Here is a 22,178-nt window from a genome sequence, read left to right on the forward strand (position 1 = left end):
GAGAAAAACATGATCAAATGTAGCAGTTCTTCCTAGGTGGGCCTGGACCCTGGAGGTATCTTGGGATGAAGAGGTAGTCATTAGAAATCAGGTACATACATCTCAAGAGGAGAGGGAATGGGGAAGACCCACATGGCATTGGCAAAATGTATGACAATCAAAAACCAAGCCAATATATACATAGCCAGCCTCCATGTCGAGTCCTCTCCAGCTTCATCCCCATGAAATCATGCACATGGCAATAATTCCATCATCCCAGTACCTGGGACCCATGCAGGAAGAGGTTAACTCCCACTCAGCCTTTATGGTACAAAGTAAAAGCTCTTGTTATTTTGGTTTTGTTGGGTTTTTTTTAAAACATTGTGGAGAAAGAGGCAGGCTTTAAATATTTTCGTAGGCTGCTTGGCAACAAATTGCATGTGATCTTTATAAAAACAATGAGTTCTCATAGAATTTACATTGTGTTTGAACTGGGTGCTAATGGCTCCTGACCAGTGCTCAATGGCTGGTTTGTGGGAAGAAACAGGGAGAGTGTGTTATATTGTCCATTCTGTGCTGCTACTCCAGCTCTCTGAGAAAGACCGAGCTGTCAGAAGTTGAGGACCAGGGCGGGAATAAAGCTGTGGCTTTTACAGTACATAAAATGCATTAGGTGAGACTTGACGCTGGCTGTGGTTGTGCACTTGAGGCCACTGCTGTGGGGCGTAATCCGCACACACGACGTGGTGCTCCCCAATGTAACTGATGGCTGCAGATCTGTCTCCTTCCATCTCGGGAAATTAGCTACATACCCAATATTTTTCCTTCACAAATGATGTTTACTTGTCTGCGGTAAAGGTGCTATTAAACAGTTTGTAATCCTTTCCCTATCAGCTGAGAACTGATTTAAAACTGATATATTGTCTGTTCAGCCATGCAGGAAAGGCAGAGCATACCTGTGCTTGCAGCTGCTCAAAGATCATTGAAATCAGCTCAGAAATCATGAGATTTCTCAACACAATAAGCACTACCTACTTTTTTCTTTTTCTTCTATTTTTAATTTTTCTCCCCTCCATTCTGGCCTTTTCACCTTTAGGATACAATTGAAGCACGTTTTCTTAGCCTTCTTCCACTACTGCTGAAGCCAAAACCATCTCCCCCCAAAATTGTCTTCTGGGCAGGAAAATGGACTTTTAAGAAAATATCATTTGCAACAGCAGCAAGAAGAAAACAGTGAGGATTTCTAGTACTGGGTTTGCAACCATAATCTCGGGTGGTTACACCATTTCCCTGCACTGATGGCCTTAGGTTAGGACCTTTTGAACCATTGCTGGTGAGGGTAGAGGGGTTAAGCACATTGCAGTACCAACTGGGTTGCTCTAAAAGAGGAGATAAAAAAAAGAACTGAACACAGGTGCATTTGATACCCTACCTTAAAATGTGCATGAATAAAAGCTCTGATCAAACAGCATCCAGTCCTGACTTACATATGATCATGTATGCCCTAAGCCAGGACCAAGGCCAAACTAATGTCTGGCTTTTCCAAATTCAGGTGCTCTGAATTCAGGGAATGATGACCATAACTTCCTGTAGGTGTGTAGCTCTTTGTGTTTTAACTCCCAGAACATATCTGAATGGAGAAAAGGAGCTCTCAAAAAGTGTCACCCAGAGGCAGGGCACCCACTGACTATCTGAGCCCCTCTCTGCAGACATCATGTGAATGTCATGAGTCTTCGTGAAGTTGCATGAGAGGAGCATGAGGCAGTGGCTCCTTGTGCACAGATGTGTATGACTGGTAGAGATGGCACTGAACAAACACAGACATGTTCACATGTTCATGTCCCACCACCAACACTCTTCTGTTTACTCCCATATTCATTAATTCCGTATATATGTGTATGTATATGTACATAGATAATTTTATACACACCCAAGGCAGACAGGCCATATAGGCTACATACAAACACAAGTATGAACTGTGCTATAACAAATATCTAGGAATATGTGTTTTCAAACGTTATGGCAATGGTTTTGTCTATAAATGCAAGATAACCTCGCAAAAAACGGACTGTGTGTTTTAATGACTGTCTCGCTGAATTGATAGCAGAGGATTAAATTATGACTATCAAACCATTCCCCTTTGTCAATGGATCTAATCGCAATCTGTTTGATAGTGACAAAAAAAATGCCGTCTCACGGCAGCTTTGTAGCTTTGTGAATGAGTGAGTTAGTTCCCACTGGCTGAGCACTAACTGCAAACTGTTATCACTTTGCAGTTGCTGTTACTACTTTTGCTTTATTCAATGGCTTCATTTTCCAAGGTAGAAATCTGTAAGGAATGGAATTGAAACTCTTTGACCTAGTCTGTGAAGGAGCTGGAAAAATGAAAAGAAAAACAATACCCTTTTAAGATAAACCTCACAAAACTAAAGGCAAAGGACAATTAGACCGATCCTTTGATCTGGCTTTAATACTACACTTTGCACAATTAACCCACTTTTCAATAAACTGTACTGTGTTTGAGTACGACACATCTTCTAGAAAGGCATGTGCTCCCTCTGAAGACAGTAAAACTTGGCAAACTGTCATTTCTCTGGATGACTGACTCACTATTAAAATCTCCTCATTTGGATTCGTCTTGGCTTCAGCTTCTGGCCATTGGTTTTTGTCATTCTTGTCCCCAGTGCATTTAAAATCCCCTTGATGCCTGGTGTTTTTTTCTTAAGAAGAAAATTAACTATATGTGTGAACAGCCCTGAACACTTTGCCTCTTCATGGAACACTTCAGTGGTATTTCACCAATCATCATAGGAATAAACTCCTGAACAGATACATAATTTTTAAATCAATCGTGCAATAAAATGCAAGAAGATGTGTAAAAGCAAGTAAGAATCACTGAATACAAAAGGCAGAATTCTCTAGCGCAGTGGCACGTGGTCACACTTTCACCTCACCCTAGAATCTGGAAGAGCTCCCATAAAAGTTTGTTTGAATCAAATGGGATAAACCATTGACTTGTACAAAAACACATGAGAACACAGAGAAAATCTTTGATTGTTCAAGCTCTGGGCAATAGGGCAGCCTTACCAGATCTCACCAAAGCTAGGAGATTGGGCAGATTTTTTCACTGGTAGGTCCACAGTCTTGGAAACAGTTATTGCTGTTGGGACTTCAGTTCAAACCCATCACTCGCTACTGTGCTGGTTTTGGCAGGTAGGAGATTGCACCAAATGCCTTTTCTCTTTTTTACCAGTTCTTCTAAGGGGAAAATTACAGAGTGTTTCCCATCCCTGAACTTTCTTTTCAAATTACACCAGTTGAATTTTGTACTACGATATTGTCTGCCAATTCAAGTCAAGGGAGTTAGAACATAAATGGATGTATTCCTGAGCCCAAGTACAAAGGTTTCCATCAAAGCTGACTTAAGAATATTTGCCAAATGATAATGCCTCATACTCGTCTTCCTCCTTAACTGCTCTTCATTTCTGCAAACGAGTTATTAAACCAGGGAAAACAATGTATAAATACATACAAATCCATCAATTTCTTAGCCCCTCAGCACTCATCTCTGCAATCAAGGCATGGCTGGGCGACGCAGGGTGAGGTTGGACATGGGTAGAGGCAACTTTAATGAAATCCCCATGCTGAACCATCGGCAAGTTATCACTTCAGCCTGCATTTCTCTGCTGATACACACACAGATACCTACAAACTGAGTGCAGGAAGTTCTTTTTGGTGCCCCACACCCCACAGATACCACTGTGTGTTTTGTCTCCACATTTTTCTGTTTAAAGGATGTGTGTGAAAGCCAGAACTTCATTCTCATCTGTTCTCACCCCCCTTTACCAAATGCACAGTGACAGGAAGCAGGCAGCCACCTCTCACTAGAAACACGTCCTTACTGGGGTGCTGCTCTCCAACCCAACACCGAGAGCCCTGATGACCCCAGCAAAGCAGGGAGGTCAAAATTTGCTTAAGCAAAGGCTCCACTGTGTGTTCTCTAACATGACTTTTAAAGTGATTAGTCTTTAATATCATATTGGTTAGAGGTTGATAAACCCTGATAGATGCTTGCAGTTAACTGTGGTCAGGTGAAGTACCACCATCCATGACTGCTAAACTGCCATCTACAGCAACCACAAGGACATGTCTGGCATCGGTAGTGCTCCTCAAGGTCATGCTTTGAAACCTGGTAGAGAGAAACTTTCGAAATCATCAGCCTCCTTCTGCTAAGGAATCACTGCCGGGTTTTAATTCTCCCTATTTTCAGAGGCTTCTGGCAGAACTGTGACATTAAATATTCAGTGAAATACAAGAAAGGTTTGAAAATGCCTGCTCCTGAAGAGCTTGGAACCATTAGTGCATCTCATACTGCAAAAGCCTCTGCCTGGCAGGTTATATATCAGTCATCCACTTTTTACCTCAAAAAATGATCAGCTTATTTATGATCTATGGGGAACTGCCCCTCCATTTGAAATATTTACATATTCTTGTTACTTGCAAAGCTAATGCTGTTTGGGGAGGCCAGGGAAGGAATCTCTTCTCAAATCTCTTTCACAGTCAGGGTGACTTGACATTGGATGTAAAATTCAAACCACTTCTTCAAATAGAAACAAACAAATAGGAGAAAGGTTGAATTACTTCTGAAGGGAGCTGCATCGACAGGCGGTTTAACTGAATGTTGTTGCATTTAGAGGATATTTGACATCTCCAGTGCTGTGAAAGAGGTCAGGCAGTTCAAAAGGAGCCTTCTTGCTTGCTTACTCCTAAGAAACGAATTCATTTCATTATTATGATGAAGTACGCAGAATAGATCACACATAATTCATTCTTCTACAAACATTTTATTGCAAAAATATGCAGGTTGTTTTCTATATTTCAGGGCTTGTAGATTTTGTTTCAGGCAGGTTAAGCCAGGAAATTACAGAAAATTGCAATATAGAAGAGATTTGAGATCTGCAGATGGAAAGCTGTGTATAAAAGCCCGCAATGTTATCATTATTTTTACAGCATCTGCAACTGCAGTGCTTAAACACCGTAATAACTACCTGCTGCCCTGCTTCCAATCCCAGTATTCACGGGGTACAAAATAGACCATGCAATCTCCATTTTCTACTTGAAGCATTCACTTCTGGTTGGTATTGGAGACAGCTGATTTATAATTTACACTGTCTTAAACATTTGTAGTTATGTCCACAAATAGTCTTTACCACTGAGTATTATTCCACAGACCTTGACTTGTATCTCTTGTGTATACGGTGAAGGTACCCCAAGCTTCTCTAATCAAGATATTTCAGGCAGAAGGTAACCTGGCTAGCCAAGGTCACCTGAAGCTGGATGTTGTGCAGCAGAGTGACTTGGCCTGCCCACAGCAATGTTCAGCTGTGGCTGGATTGCTTCTATCTGCACAGCTTCACCAGCTTATATAGCTCCGTAAGATCTTACCATCAGCCGTCACCACCTACAGAAATATCCACCATACCAAATCACTGCTGTGTTGTCTCTCCTTCCATGAAGTAAGCTGCTACACAGCATAGGCTCCTCCATTTCTTGGGTCATTGTTTAAGCCACTACTTGCATCAGGCTGGCATCTCTACCTTTGCATGGAGATCGGAGGATTAAACAATGATATGGCAGCAGGTTGTGGAAGATTTAGAAACTCCTAGAAGACAGATGCTCTCAAGATGAAAGTCTTATTTCATGGGTCTTTTTCCTGGCCTTTAGGGTGCTACACAACATCTGTAACTGGAAAAATGATCCCCTTACTGCTACACATTGCAACCTTTGTTCAGTATCTACTGAGGCAACAATTCTTCATAGCACGCTGGAGCCTACAGAAGGGAATCTGAAGGTCCTGAATTCAGTTGGTCACACACAACTGAGAGCAAGTCAGGCTCAAAAGGGAAAGAATTACACAATAATATCACATGGATGAGGCCAACTGCATCCTGAATCCATCAGAAACAGGAAAAATAGGAAGGCCAAAAAAAGGAAAAACAACAAACAAGTTTCCAAAAAAATGGATGGAGTTTTTACTGTGTCAAGTCCTCTCTAAATCAAAGAAGGGTTTTGCCCTAGTAAAGGGGGAGATTTTGAATGAAAAGCCCATGGCAACAGAAACAAATCAGCTCCACAAGTGCATAATATTCAAATGAGTTTTACATAACTACCCTCCTTTTCTTCCAACCTTCAGAGTGCATGAAAGAATGGCAGAAAACCAAACTGAATGTAAGAAAACCAGCCTGCAGGCCAGGGAAGGACCTGTCCCATTGCCTCTGTCAAATACGGCATGCATCTTCTCAATAGATCACACCTTAAAATAAATCACACTTACCAAAGCAAATGAAAAACCAACAACAGAGTAAGGACTGGGCATGACCCACGCAGCCCTGCTTCTGCCACACCAGCTGCACTGGTGAAGAATCACAAGGACCTCACCTACACAGCTCTTGCACATGGAAGCTGTCCCCAGTGTGACACCATCACCAAAAAAGAGCCAGTCTTGAAAATACCACTGCTCACTGGAAAGTGCATTTTCCTACTAAGTGGGTACAAACAAACTTCACCGTGATAGCAAGCAAATAAAACAAATTCAGCTGAACCCAGCCATGTTAGAAGCCACTGTAACTCCTGGAATTTTTTGGAGACTGTGTGGTGAAACTTATTTACACCACACAGACTTTCTAGCAAGTCCCATAGTCTACTTATTGCTAATACGTGGCAACAGCTGTTGTGGATCATCAGTGTGGCCTAAGTGGTGGACTTCTGGGGGTCGATGAAGGAGGAGACACAACAGAGTAGAAGAAGGCAAGCCGGTCAACATCCAGAGTTTGTACGTACGCCCAGCGGTATATCGAGGCAAGGCCAACAATCTCCAGACCTCTTCCTCTGTTAGCATCGGAAAGGGACCAAGATGAGGACTGGTTTAGTGGGGCCCAGTACTTCTGTTTCAAAGCTGATATTCGTTTTATTGATTATATCAATTTTATCAATTCATTACTTGTTACTGAACTTTGGTTGGAAAAGTAGAATACACATTTTAGTACAGTCTCCCTACCTTTAAAGAAAAAGTCATTAAACATTTTATAGAATCATAGAAGCATAGAATCATAGAATAAACATTTTATAGCTTATTTATTTCATTGTGCATGAGCTCACTTCCTCCAGTTGCTTAATCCTCTTATAACAATATCACTCATTCCTTTTGCACCTTTTCCTGAGTGTTTCCTGTTTACTTGGGTGAATTAGACTGTCTTTTTTCTCCTGACTTTCCCAGTGTTTGGCTTTGAAAGTCTATTTTACATGGTACCCCTCCCATTGTTTACATGTGTGTGGGCAGAGGAGCCAGACTAAAGGGTGGCTGCTGTCGGACAGGGTAATAGAAACGAAATCTTCGCTTAGCTATTCATCTGGCAAGGCTAATGAGTCTTTTCTCATGGTTGGCACTCCTTGGTGTTTCAGATACAGGCTAAACAAGGAAAATGAAGTGTTGATGAGACCTATGGTGGCACACTTATTGCCTTGAAATGGAGGCACCATTCAGGTCAGGTTGCACTGTATCTATAAAATATGAGAGTTAAATAATAATTTGGATTGCTTTCCCATGTTACAGACTTCAACCTTCCTCCCTTTTCCTCATTCAGCTATAGGGTAAGAAAGCTTCCGTTTTCATTCCTCTTCCAGGAAGACTTCAGATTAAAAAAACTAAACAGATTAAAAGCTGAGCGAGATCCTCGCCTTCTCTGTAGCCTCTTTTTAAGGAGCCAGAAGAGCGTGCAAAGACTCGAGGGCTGCGCCAGTAGTGTAGGCGCAGGACCCAAATGCCCACCACCTTTCCAGAAACACTGTTTGTCGTGAGCAGAGCACTTTGCAGGCCCGTGGCGTGCGGCAAGGATGTTTTGGGAATGAGGGCAGAGGGAGGTCTAGCAGGGGTCAGGGTGGAGTTGTTTTTGCAGCTCTTTGACCAGAGCAGCCAGGGATGGCTAAGGCATGCTGCGTAGGAAGTTACGCTTCTGTGAGGTTTGGGGTGAGTATAAACGATGCCCTTGCATGGACGTACCTATTGCAAGATAGATGACATCTTCTTCTGGTTACCATTGGTCTGGAACTGGTTTAAACAAAGCCAGAAAATAATCCATTCCTGGAATGATTGTTCATATGAGGAACTCTGTTTATAAAGCCAAAGCAGTTTAGCTACAATGGCATAAATATCGTCCTCAATTCCATAAATAGCTTCCTTTGTGTCAGACACCTTCTCTTGCCGTTTTAGCAGGAGCCACAAGTCATCCTCCATCTGGACAGGCACAATGACTAGCTGTAGGATTTGAGGGTTTTGTTGCTACTGTCAGACAATCTTCAAGTATAAATTTTCTTCTCAAACTGAGAATTCAACTCATTAAATCACTTACAGGTAAAATGTGCAAAGGATGGTAAACTAACAGCTTTTTAACATCTTTATTCTGCATACACCAGAAAGAAAAAAGATGAAGGTGATGTAGAACAGTGATAAGTTCCCCATGAACTTCCTATTAGACTCCCTGCCTTCTCATGTGTGACCAAAATCTTTTTTTAATAAACCTGTTATTATAGTTCTGGGTCTCTGCCAAGTGTTTACAGTGTTGCCCTGAGTAACAATTCTGAGCCAAGGGACTTAATTAAATGTAACCTGCTTTTTCAGTTACAGCATTGTCCTTAGACATCAAAAGGCAAGTGAACTTTAATAATAAAATCTGAAATCACTTTTTGGTTAAGAGAAGTTCTTTACTCCTCACTGTATGTAATCAGTTACTTCTTAGAAGGCATATAGTATTTTCACAGATAATTTCCCACAAGCATTTACAGATTTTATGACAAGTAACATAACGTGTAGAGTTCTGGCTTTATGTGAGAATCTGCTATCATACTTTCTTCTTGAGCTGATTCATAGACCACATGGTTGCAGAGAAGAACATAAAAACTTATACAAAAAATGTTTATAAAGGATGTCCCTTTTGATCTCACAAATTTTTATTGTCATTACAATTTTAGAGGCTTAGCTTTTCATTTTGGTTCTGCATATATTGCAATTTTTTTTTACAGCCATCTCGGAGGAGGTTCCCTACCTATGAGGGCTTCTGCTAACTACAAAGTTGGTTTGGGGAAGGTGCTGAAGAGCTACCTGAAAGTCTTGGAGGGACAAACGCAAGTGATATGGGTGCTGCCTCCCTGGACAGAGCTGCACACCTGCAAAGTGAAACTGGACCAGAGTTTTCATTCACAGTAGCTCACGGCCCAGCACATTAAAGTGATACGAGGTCAGCACAGCTTCTATTGATGTGCTGGGCTAGAAACTGGCGTAGCCACACCTAGCAGGTGGGCCTGGACCCCAGGTTGAGGTCCCACCTGACTCACCAGCAGGAGAAGGGCAGGCTGTGATGTTGATGCTCTCGCCTCCCACCGCTGCAGGAGAAGCGGGCAGTCCCCGCCTGCGCTGCCTGCTGGACCACACTAGCCAGGGCCATGTTGGCTTCAGAGGATGGGGCTGCACAGAGCAGATGCCTTCCCAGGTAAGAAAGGTTTAATGCCTGTCTCCTCTCCCTAAGTAGGAGTTTTAACTTCCCTGTGCCTGCAATGTTAATCATTTACAACATCTTAAACCCAACCTGACACTGAGACCCAGACTGTGCAGGTCAAAAGCAGCTACCCTGAAGGCCTGGAGATATCAGAGGCACCAGGGCTGCACCCTCAGCCACCCTGAGAGCAGAGCTGGGCAGCTCTTGCACAGAGGCAGGGAGCAGGGGGAAGGCAGTAATTAGCCCCAGAAAAATGCACAGAGGGCAATGAGTCACAGCTGTAACATCGCACACCAGGTGGGGCTGGCAGTGAGGAGTTACTGGATTGCTTCCTCTGACCTTTCCTCCTTCTGCTGCACCTTCGTGTGCACCTTCTGCTGCTGAAGGCTGGAGACTGTTTCACTTCTCCTCATTCATTTACCTTTGCCTCATACCAACTCCCTTTCTCCAGCTGGCACACCAACCATAGCAAGTGGTCACTGAGAGGTCTCGTGAGCAGACTAGTGCAGGCTGGGACAGGCTATCTCGAGAGCTCAGGAAATCCCAGCTCCCAAAGTGTGTCCACACATGATGAGACAAAGCCTCAGCTGTCCCCAGCGGGTTCTGGCAGTAGTCCTGCTTTGAGCAGCAGCATGGACTGGGGACTTCCAGCCATCCCTTCCGGACAGTATTTCACCAATGCTGTGAAGTCATTCACCTGCTTTTCCCACAGCCACGCCGGCTCAGTTTCCAGCTCCACCACTAAACACAGCACTGATGCATTCAGCCTATTTGGATACCTCCTGGTACAAACAGGTCCTCCCAGCACAAAATGAAGTCAAAGCCTGGCATTGCAATTTGTCCGAATCTGGGTGATTTCGGATGCATTTCCCTTTTCACAAGCTGTTTCTTCTGCCCCTTGAATTCAGGCTTATAAACTCTTCAGCATGGCATTCATCTGTCTTTCCATTTGTGCAAAACTTTTAACCCTTGACATGTAAACAGTGATAAAGCTGAAGATTGCCCCTGACTCTTGGAGACTGGATTGTGGGACAGTCAACTGGTGCATGTTATAGCAGTGATGAATAGTGCACCTATTAGATGCTTTATGGATGACTTTGCCTTCTCACCATCTCCATCTGATTTTGAGTCGTAATAGAGAAATCACCGGAGTGGGCTGTGAGTGCCGCATTCCTGAGCCGGGTGAAACAACTGGTTGTGTGGACTAAGCGTTTACTTGGGATCCCATAAACACTTCCAACTTGAAAGAGCCACAATCTCTAGATCCCAGTTTGTTTATCTTTAACTTTGTAGATTTCGGCTTGTGTGTTTTGCTAGTCTAACTAATGATGCTATACTAGTCTGACTGGATTGTGTCAAACTTTTCTGTTTACATTATACAGTCTTCATGGTTTGAAAAGAAAACAGGCACGAAAGTACAAATAGTGGTATATTGTAATGAAATGCCTTGCATGCAAAGGAAATGCTCCTGCTGTTCGAGTTTGTAGAGCATAGATCTTAGTGATACCGAAGAGCCTTGATAATAATTACTGCACAATTTTGATGAAAAACAGTTTAAATGAAGAGATTCGATGTGAAAATTCACCACAAAGGAAATGTGACAGCCTAAATAGACTAGCAAATAAGTATGCAAATGGCCTATTAGTGCTTTTAATTTATAGTGGTGCTTATTTCATCTCCATGAGGAAAACCCCCCCTGCCGTTCCTACTTCTTCCATTTCTGCCCTGGATGAGTGACATTTATTCCGGGAAAGGACACTTCTCCCGTCCCCAGGCACAGCAAAGAGAAAGCGGGCAAGAGCTCGGTATTGTTTGCAGCCCCCCTGCTGCCTCAGCAAGAAAACCCTATTTATTTATGGTGCCAACAGGCCGCTCCCGAGCGGGATGGGCAGAGGGGCGGCGGGGCAGGCGCTCCGGCCATGGGCACAGCGCCGCCGGCCCGGGGATCGCGGGGGGCTCCGCAGCGCCGTGGCCGGACCCGCCTGCGCCCGAGGGGGCGGCCGGTGCGGGGGGTGCGCTGCCGCCCACGCCGCTCTCCGGGGAGGCGATGCCGGGAGGGGGGGGAAGCACCGCCGTCGCTGGTGAGGGAAGGAAGGGGGCTGCAAACGGCGAGCTGTCGCGGCGGGAAGCACGGCCGGACCCGCGCCCCGCTCCGCCCCGCTGCGCGCCAGCGCTCCACCGCCCCCGGCCGGGCGGAGGGAGGCGGGCGGGAGGGCGGGAGGGGAGGGCCGCGGGGCGGGGCGCAGCGCGGCGCGGAGACGGGCCGCCCCCCCGCCCGCTCGGCGCCCGCCGTCGGTGCCGGTGAAGGCGGCGGTGGCGGTGCCGCCGTCTCCTGCCCCCCCGCCCCCGCCCCGACCCGGAGCGGGCGGCCCCGCGTCCCCATGGCCGGGCAGGAGTGGGACTGGTTCCAGCGCGAGGAGCTCATCGGGCACATCAGCGACATCCGAGTGCAGAACCTCCAAGGTAAACCAACACCCCCGAGAAACCCCTCCCTCCGCCCCCGCGCCGCCCCGCTCCCCTTCCTCTCCTTCTCCCTGCGCCGGTCCTTCCTCCTCCGCCTCTCCCCGTGCCCTGGTGCGGGGCTGCCGCGGGCTCCCCAGCCCGCCCCCCCGGTCCGCCCGGTGCGGGCTCCCCCGGCTCCCCGAAGCGGGGGGCGGCGCGGATGCGGGGCCGGAGCAGCCGAGGAGGAGGACGGCGGGACCAAAGTTTCCCCTGAGCGCCGCACCGGGCCCGCCCTGCCCGCGGAGAGCCCCGGCGCCGGGGCGAGCGGCGCCGGGCTCCGCGGGAGGGACGGGGCGCGGGGGCTCCGCGGGCGCGGAGGATGCGGCGGGGGCGGCACAGCCCCGGACCCGCCCCGGGGGCACACCGCCGCCCACAGCCTCCGCCTGACGGCCGTCGGGGAGGGGGCTGCGAGCCCCGGCTCACCTCGCTCGCCCTCCGGGGGACCTCGCCGGCTGGGCGGTGCGGAGCGAGCGGTGCCGGGGCTCACCAGCCCCCGCGGGTGACGGGAGCCTTGCCTCTGGCTCCCCGCGGAGCCTAGCAGAGGCGCCCCGCAAGCTGGGGGGCAGAGCCCGCCCTGCAGCTTCGACCTGGAGATGTGGAGGTGCTCGGCCGCGGTCAGGATACGGCTCTAGGTCCGTATCAGCGCAATTTGAAGGGAAGCCGATGGCTGAGTACTCAAATTAATGTACCTTCTCATAAGCTACTGCTGAATAAACATGGGAAGACCTTTGGATAAATCATCTACGAGATGCTGTCCTGTTCTGCCACAGGCTGCGCTGGCGGCAAGGATGCAAATATCTACGTTTGAATGTAGTTCGGTATCGATGTGGTAGTTCCTCCAAAGTTATGTTTGCCCCTCACCAGCTAACTCTTCGTGATTGGCAAGGACAGCAAGAAAGAAGAAAAGCAGCAGTGGTTTATGGGAGAGCCATTCGTTTAATGTAACATACCAATCTTAATCAACAGCTCGCATTATCCTGCAATGTATCTTTGTGTTCCATAAAAATAATAGACTTGAATTATGGGTCATTATCTCTTCCTGTTTATGCGTAATGATATTAAAGCACTGTCTACTGGCAGAGGCAGTGCAGTTGCTGGGAATTAGTTTTGCTTTGGCTTGATTATAGAGGATGTATAATTTATCAGAAAAGAGACCCAAATTAGCCATTCTTGCAGCTCTGATTTTGTATTAATGCAGTTAACTGCTGATGGGGCCGCTCCACGACATTTTGACCTGCATCATCACAACCTCTGAAATTCAGATTTTGAGCACAGCCAGGGCTGTCAGTTCCAGGTTGAAGTCCCCTTGGGTTTTGACAGTCTCTCATTACAGTGTGATTCTACATTTCTGACTCCTGCCTCTGTCTCTTTTGATTCTGTGTGTTAGTTTGGATGGTCTGCCACTAATCTCTCGTTGCTCAAAACTGTAGCATTTAAATTTAATCCTTAATTTATGGGCATTTTTTGAGGAGGAATAGTAAAGAAATCTGTTCTTTGAAAAAACCCATGTTTTTGGCTTTGCCTCTCAGTCATTTGTGTAAGAAGGAGTTAAAACTCATTTCCCTTTCTGGAACTTAAAATGCATTTATACAGATGCACACAGCCTTCTCTAAAATTCCTATAGTCCTGTAGGAGAATGTCATCCTACCGGGCAAATTCCTTTGAATAACATTATGTTCATGAAAAAAACCCTCCTCTTCCCTTCTTACCATACATGAGGAATTTTGAGAGATATATTAGTTGTCACTTTCTGCACTACTAGGGTTTTTGCAAGTTTTATGCCCCATGTGGTCTCTTATAGGGGAGAAAAGGCATTTGTTCTGAGGTGCTGCTCCAAAGCAAGTGATAATACCTATCACTTACGGTATATATGGTTTGTAACACATAGTTCTCACATTATCTTCTAAAGATGAAAAACATTTTACAGATGGTGAGTCTGATACTCAGGAAAGTGTGATTTCTGTCACTCAGGAGCTCGGTGGCAAAGCATGGTGCTTCTCTTCAGGGTAGTTTCTTATAAAATGGCAGCATATGCTCTGTGTTCGTATGTAGAAATTAAACTTGCTCCTGCTTTATAATTCAAAATTCATTCTCTCCTCTCAAAACAATGCGATCTGAATCACTGCTGGTATCATTATCAGTTGCAGAATCAATAACAGTTTTGATGCGCTACAAAGTCATGAGTCTAGGATGAAAAAATAACTGAGGATGATGGCGAGTTTCCAGCGGTACCCTGCTGCTCAGGGCCACACGAAGGACCTGGGGTGGTGAGGGTCCCCATCTGCTGCTGCATCTCCTGCTCCTGCAGCGCTGCTTGCAAGACCAGCTGTGTTTAGGGTGGGTGCTGTGAACTTGATGGTTTACCTTATTCTAGAATGCCTCCTTTCAGCGGGAAATTTTACGTATCTGAGGGTGCTTCCCAGTGTCTGGGGACCCCATGATATGTATTTAGACGTGAGTGGTGTCTGCCATGCACAGGGAGTACGTTGTAAGGAGAGGAGGAGAGGCAGCAGCTAAATACTTGCGGATACAAACAACACAGGAAAACACTGGCATGTCTGTGTGCAGAGATGGAGACTGAGCACCTTCTTCTGTTGATGCATGGAGCCAGCCAAATATGAGGTCTTTCAGGTCTGGAAGACAGATAGAAGCATTGCTGTCATGCTGTGTCTGAGCCGTCCTGCCCAGCAGCTGATGGAAGAGCCCAAGGAGATGAGCCCAAGTGGTGATGACCATGAGAAATGGTACCACTAGCACCTGAACAGCCTAGCTGGTATTAAAGTTTCTGCAGGCATCTTGTGTAGCAGTTTTCCATACCCTTTCTGCCTCCTTTTTTAAAAGATAAAATTATTCATTTATTTTGAAAAGTTCCTTGTTATGTCTTAGCTAAGCTATAGAGCACTGCTGATGTAAAATACTATTTGAAGATGGCATATGCTGTTTCAGTCTGTTAGATCTTCCCTCTCTGGTTTGGTAGTTCCACATCCAGGAAGGATGCCGGTTCCTGGGAAGTGTTGGCTTTGATGGGAGTGCTTTTGCAGTGGTATGATCCCACTGAATTCAGGAGTTGTTCTAGGTGCATGTTCTGGGTGCAGAAGTAGCCTCAGGAACTGTATATTCTGTCATAGAACTGATGGGTGAAATTATGGCATGTGTGTGGTTTTCAGCTTTTTCACAGGGACACTAAAACTGACAGCCAGGGCTGAAATTTGCTAAACTGACTGGACATAGTGAGGGGAAAAAGGACAATTTTAAAAATGGAATTACAGCCAGATACTTAGACATGGGCATATGATGATGGGCTTTTATTTTCCATTTCCATCAAGATCTGAGATTTTTCCATTTTATTTTTTCAATGAATGAAGTGATACTTCAAAGCTGTTACAGGTAAGTGATGCTAAAAGCCAGGCGCGCTGCTTCTGATCTCAACAGAGGTAATTTCAAGGAACAGAAGCAAAAGTGACAATCTGATGGAGAAGAGCAGAGGGGAATGTAAAGAGGGAATAAGTGTGAGGTATGGTGATGCACAAACCGAGTTCCTTACTCCAGGACTGTTTGGTTTCTAAATGCATTCAATAAACTGATATTCTTGTGCTCTTTGTTCTGTTTGTATATTCTCCATAGTGAATTTCTCCACATAGTGAAAGAGAAAAATGGAAAGCCTGTGCAGAATGTAGGAGCACATCATCAAGCAGAGGAATACTCAATAATTAATTTCCTGCCAGGAGATGGGGATTTTTTCTCTTTCTTTCTTTCATTATAACACCAGCAGGAACATTTTGTTACAACACAAGAATATTTTAAAATCTCCCCTACTGGAAGCTTGATTTAGGATCATCAAAAATATACTCCCTTATGTGCTGAATTGCACTCAGTAGAAAGAGGCAACATTCTCAGCAGGAATTATTCTCTTCTAGATGATATTTTGGTCCTGTGCTTTGCAATACTGTGAATGTATATTTAGTAGTACGTATCTTTCCTTACATTCCTTGGAATGAAATATGTGGAGATGAATACTTGTGCAGTCAGATGTTTTGTCCATCTCTGGCAAACAAGTGATGTTATCACCATTTTAAAATAATTATGGTTTGAATGTTCATTTCATATGTGATAGAATAAATGGGTTGGGATGGTAGAAGCCTACCATTCTTCTATTAGAGGACTAGATGGGGAGCCGAAAGTCCTGCTACTTGTCATTTTTCTGCTCACTCAGGGTTTGATCCAGAACCCACAGAAATCCATAGATGTTTATTCCTTGATTTCAGTAGATTTGAATACTTTCCTGAGTCTCAGGCTTGCTCTGTTGAGGGTTGCATGGCCTTCAAACATATTTGGAGGGCTACACAGGAATATGCTGTAGTGTTGTCAGAAATAATGCAAAAACCAGTGGTGACAGGCTGAAATGAACTAAGCAATACCAGCCCCACTGGCTCCTCTAGATCCTTGCCCTGGTTTCTGCCTTTGGGTGAATCAGTCATAAACTCCCAGTGCTCTCTGATTTTGCTTGTCTTCTGCTCGAGATCTAGACTTCTATAAGCTTTAGACAGTGGTAACCATAGTTGTTCCTGATATGAACCTCAGCTTCCTCCCAGATAACAGGTCCCAAAGTCTATGTTTTAAGAGGTAATACAAGTCCTTAACTAGTAACAGTGAACTCTGTTAGTGAGACAGAGACTTACATATCTTTCCTTTGGGGGGCTTATGCATCTCTGATGGACGTCCAAAAGCAGTTGCTTATAGTCAGTCAGGAACTCTTGAAAATTTTTCTCTCTGGATTTTTGTTTATTCATTTATGTATGAAGCACAGTCCTTATGACTGTTGCATTGAACTACAGAGAGTAATCTTTTTTCTTTTTTAATTACAAGATACAGCAGCATTCAGCCTGTTTGCTATAGTTTGACATGCCTTTCAAACACATGGAAATTTTACAAATGGAAGCGAGGCTTTTTTTAATGTATCCATTCATTCGGACAAAAGTAAGGTGCTGTAACTGTTCATTACTTAAACTCTTCCATAACTTGTCCCCATATTCATCAGGATTTCGTTCTGCCTGTAGACATGTGGACATGTTTATTTCAGTGGAGCTCACTGGAGATTAAGGTGACATTTGGAAAGATTACATTGCCTGTAGCACCTTAGATGAAGCCCTGTAGAACCACAAAGTGATCCTATTCTATACAAAAATGAAGTTCAATAGGCCTGAGAGTTATAAATGTGAACCCTCAAAATAAAGATTCAGATCCAGGTATAAGAAACCAAAGATAATGCTGGAAACGTAAGTCTTCTGGTGGAGATGGTCTCCGTAAGGGCACTCTCATACCTGACAGTATTTGTCAGCAGTGGAAGGAAGACTTACCTGCTCCACATGTAGGAAGCCCTGGCAGTGAAATAAAGGAGCAGTGAGAGGTAAGGCAAAGTACAGATTGCATGTTTCGGCATGCAGTTTTAACAAGGTCACTGCCTAATTTCTCTAACAAATTAGAAGTCTAGGCTCTCTGTCCCATTGCATGGATGAAATTGCACCAAATTCTAATCGTGCCCAGTAGCTCCGCGGTCGAATGAACTCTTACACCCGTGTATTAAGACTTCGGTGTAAGAGAGTGTTTGTGTATGACATCCGAGCACGGACCTGACTCGAGGCATGGGGCTGATCGGCTGTCGCTCACCAACATCACCTTCTCTTGCTTTGCTTGGCGAGCTGTTCAGGCACTGACCTGCCTCGGCGTTAGGAGACCCGGTGACATCTCGGACCATATCGCTTGCCTGAAGTTGAATGGCATTAGTTTAAAAATGACAGTCTTCAAAACACTGTGTTAAAACTAATGCCGATTTAAAAATACAATGTACTGCTCATAGATACTCTTACTTGTTTTTTGATATGTCCACTCAGCTTTGGACAGAAATTCAAACAATGTTCTTTTTCCTAAAGACAATTTCAAGGTTATGTCACTTGCATCCTGAAGTATTTGTAGCATTTACTTTGAAAATATTACAAAGGAATGACTTTGTTTCCTTTTTCCGTTTTAAAGGCAGCTTTCTGTTGGACTAGAAGAAGCAACCTTGGGCATTTTGGCTTGTCAGTGTCCATTTAAACATTATTTGTTTATGTCCTGTGCTGTTTAAACTTACTGTTACTGCAGAATGATTGTTAAGGGCATATGTCTAAAGGGGAAGAGCCAAATGTTATCTGTCTTGTCATGTGGGAGTCAAAAAGATTCTCAAAATTATGTATTCAGGAGAAGAATTACCAGATAAGCACTAACATCTGTGTCAGTGCTGGGGTGGTGAAGGGCATCACAGCACCTTTTAGTGTCTCTTTCTACATGTGTCTCTACCTGATACTCTATTTTTACCTCTCACCAATCAGTTAAATACAGGGACTGTAGGTGGAGGATTGCAGGATGGATTTTACTTCGTTATAATTGCTGCATATTCCTGTGCAAACAGCTGAGCCGGGTTTTAGCTGTAGTTTGAGGCTTTCTAGCCACAAACATGAGTTTAAATCGGCATCTGTTAAGGAGGCTTGTGATAGCAACAGCCTGGATGTCTACAGAGTGAGTGCCTGTGGACATGGAAGCTCCAAGCAGAGAGGATTTCCTTCTAAAACCAGAACTCCCACTGAATCTGAAAAGATGTTATCAAAACCACTTGAAAGATAACACTCATGTCTATGCCCATTACTTAATTCGATGGCGTGATTCAAGAGGTATTTGTTGAAATAGTGTAATACTTTCAGGGATTCTGTTGGTTATTTTCCACTAATTCAGGCACATATAAAAACATATTTTATGCTGTAGTATCTTAAAAGTTACTTCTGATATACATCAGTGTAATTCAGAGCCAGTGAATCTATGAACAATGAGTTATCCTGTTTTTTTATACTTTTTATGTTAGTATCTTTTACTGTTTGTAGTTAGAAATGAGATCTTTCTAGACCAGTGTTGTTGATTTGCTTCATTATGGAGATTTTTATGTTTTTCTCTTTTGGTAGTATAATTCTAGTTGTTTACAAAATAAACGTTCACAAAATATATGCCACACGATTAATTTTAAATAGAAACATTTATATTCCAGTCCTTGTTGCCTTTAATGCACGTATCCCTGTGGATCTTCATCCTGTCCTAATTAAGACTGGGGATGAGTGCCTTTTGTAGTGTCCCAAGCTGGACGAAGAAGCCCCTGCTCTTGTGCAGTGTCCATTACCAGGAAACGCATCTGTTCAGTGGAGTGTTGAGATTTCCACACCAGCCAGACCCAGCCCTGCAACGCATATCCCACAGACCGCGGTGCTGCCTCGCTCGCTCCGGTGATGCTCCATCGTCTGAGTCCATGCAGAGCCCCACTAAAGTCAGGGATGCTCTACCCATGAAATGGCCCAGTTAGATCAGATGGCGGCACCAGTACCTTCATGTGCACAGGGATTTTAAGTAGAAGGGAAAATCTTGTCTGAACACATATTCTGCTGGCCTGTACTGGTGGGTTTTGGGGCAACTGGACTTCTCAGTTTTCTGTTTCATGTTTGGGTTGCAGACTGTTGTAGTTACCTGGTTGTGAAATGAGTCTCGAGTGTCTAATTAACAACCACCATTGTGAATGCCACGGTGCTCCTGTTCTGATACTGGGTCCCTCAAGGTCGGTTGCTCTGTGGTTTCGCCAGACTTGCATGGAAGCTCACATTTAGGTCTTGCACCTGGGGTTGTCCCTCAGAGGGACTAAAGCTCTCCCAAGTGGCTGCTGTTCAGTGGTTGCAATGTCCAGGTTAACAAAGAGCCCTTAAAGTATTTTTTTATGTTGCACCAGGAAGAAGGTATTCACAGGGGAGAAAATGAACTTCAAATAAACTGCCTACATGCATTTTTCCCTCCTCACCCAGCTTACCATCACCGTCAATGGTAACATGGCAGGTCTTACTGTTTTGGATCTGTCCCTCAGCATAATTCACTTGTTCACCCTTCTGAAACCTGTGAAAGGTCTCTGATGTGGACTAATCTTGCTTTTGCCTTGTAACTCTCAAGTGCTTATGATAAGTTACATTTTTATTCTTCCAGCCTGATTTTCTTCCTATGTTTACTTCAAGAAACCCAAATAAGAGTACAATAAGCTCCTCAATGATCAGGCGGCCATGTGTTACTCGTATGTTGTGAGAGCCATATCACAGCCTGAACTGTCCACGGGACTCCAGCTGAAGCTCTGAGTTGCTGCCAAAGCACAGGGACTGTTTACGTGCACGGGCTGTCTTTCTGCTGTGCACTAATGGCCAGATAGAAGTACTTTGCCATTTTGTTTTAGTCTTTGCAAAGAACCCCCTAATGTATATCAATAGATGTTTTGCGTATGGAGTCAATGCAGTTCACAACCAAGGGCTGATTATGCTTCTCTTGGCTCAGTGAAAAATGGGAAGGGGAAGAGAGACCTGGCAGCGAGACAAATGACAGCAATGCCAATGAAGGTAACTTTGATAAATCTGATCCTTCATATGACTGCGTCTGGACACGTGGTTAAAGCTTTCTGGCTCTGACTGATGTTCATGATAAACATGAACTGCAGTTATAACTTAATAAAGATATAGCATTTGTAAATAACATAGTATAAAATGTCTGCTTCGGATTTATTGTCTGGGATATATATAAAGGGAAGAAAGATAAATCCGTCTGGACGGTTTGCCCAGGGAGAGTAACAAGGGAAACAGAAGTGGGCAAGTGGGGACGAGCCACGGAAGAGCAGAGCGCCAGATCCCAGCTGCGTAGTCCTCGGAAACCTAACGATAGCGCTGGAGGGACTGCGGCCAGCACCTTCATGTGGCGCCTAAAATCAGTGAATCATGAAAATCGTCCCCAAATAAGAAGATGAGCTTTCAGAGACTAAGTTCCTATTGATAGAGGGGTACAAAGGTGATTAGGGGACTGGGGCATCTCTCTGATGAGGAAAGGCTGAGAGACCTGGGTCTGTTTAGCCTGGAGAAGAAGAGACTGAGAGGAGAGCTCTTCAGCGCTTATAAATATCTAAAGGGTGGCTGTCAAGACGATGGGGCCAGACTCTTTTCAGTGGTGCCCAGTGACAGGACAAGGGGCAATGGGCACAAACTGGAACACAGGAGGTTCCATCTCAATATGAGGAAAAACTTCTTCACTGTGAGGGTGACCGAGCACTGGACAGGCTGCCCAGAGAGGTTGTGGAGTCTCCTTCTCTGGAGAAAACCCGCCTGGATGTGATTCTGTGCAACCTGCTCTTGGTGATCCTGCTTTAGCAGGGGGCTTGGACTAGGTAGTCTCCCGAGGTCCCTTCCAGCCCCTACAGTTCTGTGATTCTATGATTCTCCCTTTTTGACAAGGTACTTGGTAGACCTATTTCTGTTACAAATCCTGAGCGATTCCAGTGGTTATTGTTCAGAGCAGCTGGGAAATGTTTGGTCCCTGTCCTTGTTCTCAGGTTCCATGATGGGTAGGGGACTTCCTGGCCCTGATGATTAATCCCATTGAACAGCATTTAGGTCCTGTTACTGTCAGGTTTTGGTGGTTTTTTTTGTGTGTGTGGTTTTTTTAAAAGATAAATATTTGCATTTAAATAAATAAATAAAGATAAATTGCTCTGGATACACGGCAAGGAGTGATTTGAAGTTACAGGGACTCTTGCGTGAGTTTTCCCATTTCTGCCCATTATAAAGAAAAGGTTTTAAGGGACCAAATGTTAGCTAAAAAGAACTTGTGCTCAGCCTTCTTCCAGAAGTTAATACAATTATTGACCTTGGCTGAAAGAAGACAGAGTATGAAATTTTGCTGGCTAAGCTGCATTTCTTCTTTTGAAGGTAGACGGCCTTTTTGATGTATTCAATGTTGGCCTTTCAAAACTTAAAAACATTGTGTTCATCAGAAGGATCAAAGAAGATAGGAGATATAATTGTCTTCAAAAACTGTGTGTATCAAGAGGAAGTGCCATGTTTTGGTTGCTAATATAGCTAAGGGACGCTATAAAATCCTCCGTCTGTAACGCTGCAGTTGACAGGATCACTCATTGTGAGTTTATTTTAATTTAAGAACTTGGAGGTCACACCAGTGTGACTACTCTGAAGTCAGGAAGCGGCTGTGACCCTGGTGATGGTACCCGGTGTCTGCAGAAGGGCAGCGCGTGCTTCCTGTGCAGTCCCG

At 44.7% G+C, this 22,178-nt stretch overlaps 1 protein-coding gene across 1 annotated transcript in view; it reads left to right on the forward strand.

Annotated features, from left to right (window-relative positions):
- The first annotated feature begins 11,768 nt into the window (after positions 1-11,768).
- The window catches only part of CLMN (calmin), a 72,832-nt gene continuing 62,422 nt past the window's right edge, over positions 11,769-22,178 (forward strand). Inside the window, exon 1 of the mRNA XM_075753637.1 lies at positions 11,769-11,993. Within this exon, the coding sequence (XP_075609752.1) occupies positions 11,912-11,993 (82 nt within the window). The 5' untranslated portion in view covers positions 11,769-11,911. The remainder of the gene's footprint in view (positions 11,994-22,178) is intronic.

The sequence above is a fragment of the Balearica regulorum genome, chromosome 5 (assembly GCF_011004875.1).
Source record: "Balearica regulorum gibbericeps isolate bBalReg1 chromosome 5, bBalReg1.pri, whole genome shotgun sequence".
In the NCBI taxonomy this organism is placed as follows: Eukaryota; Metazoa; Chordata; class Aves; order Gruiformes; family Gruidae; genus Balearica; species Balearica regulorum.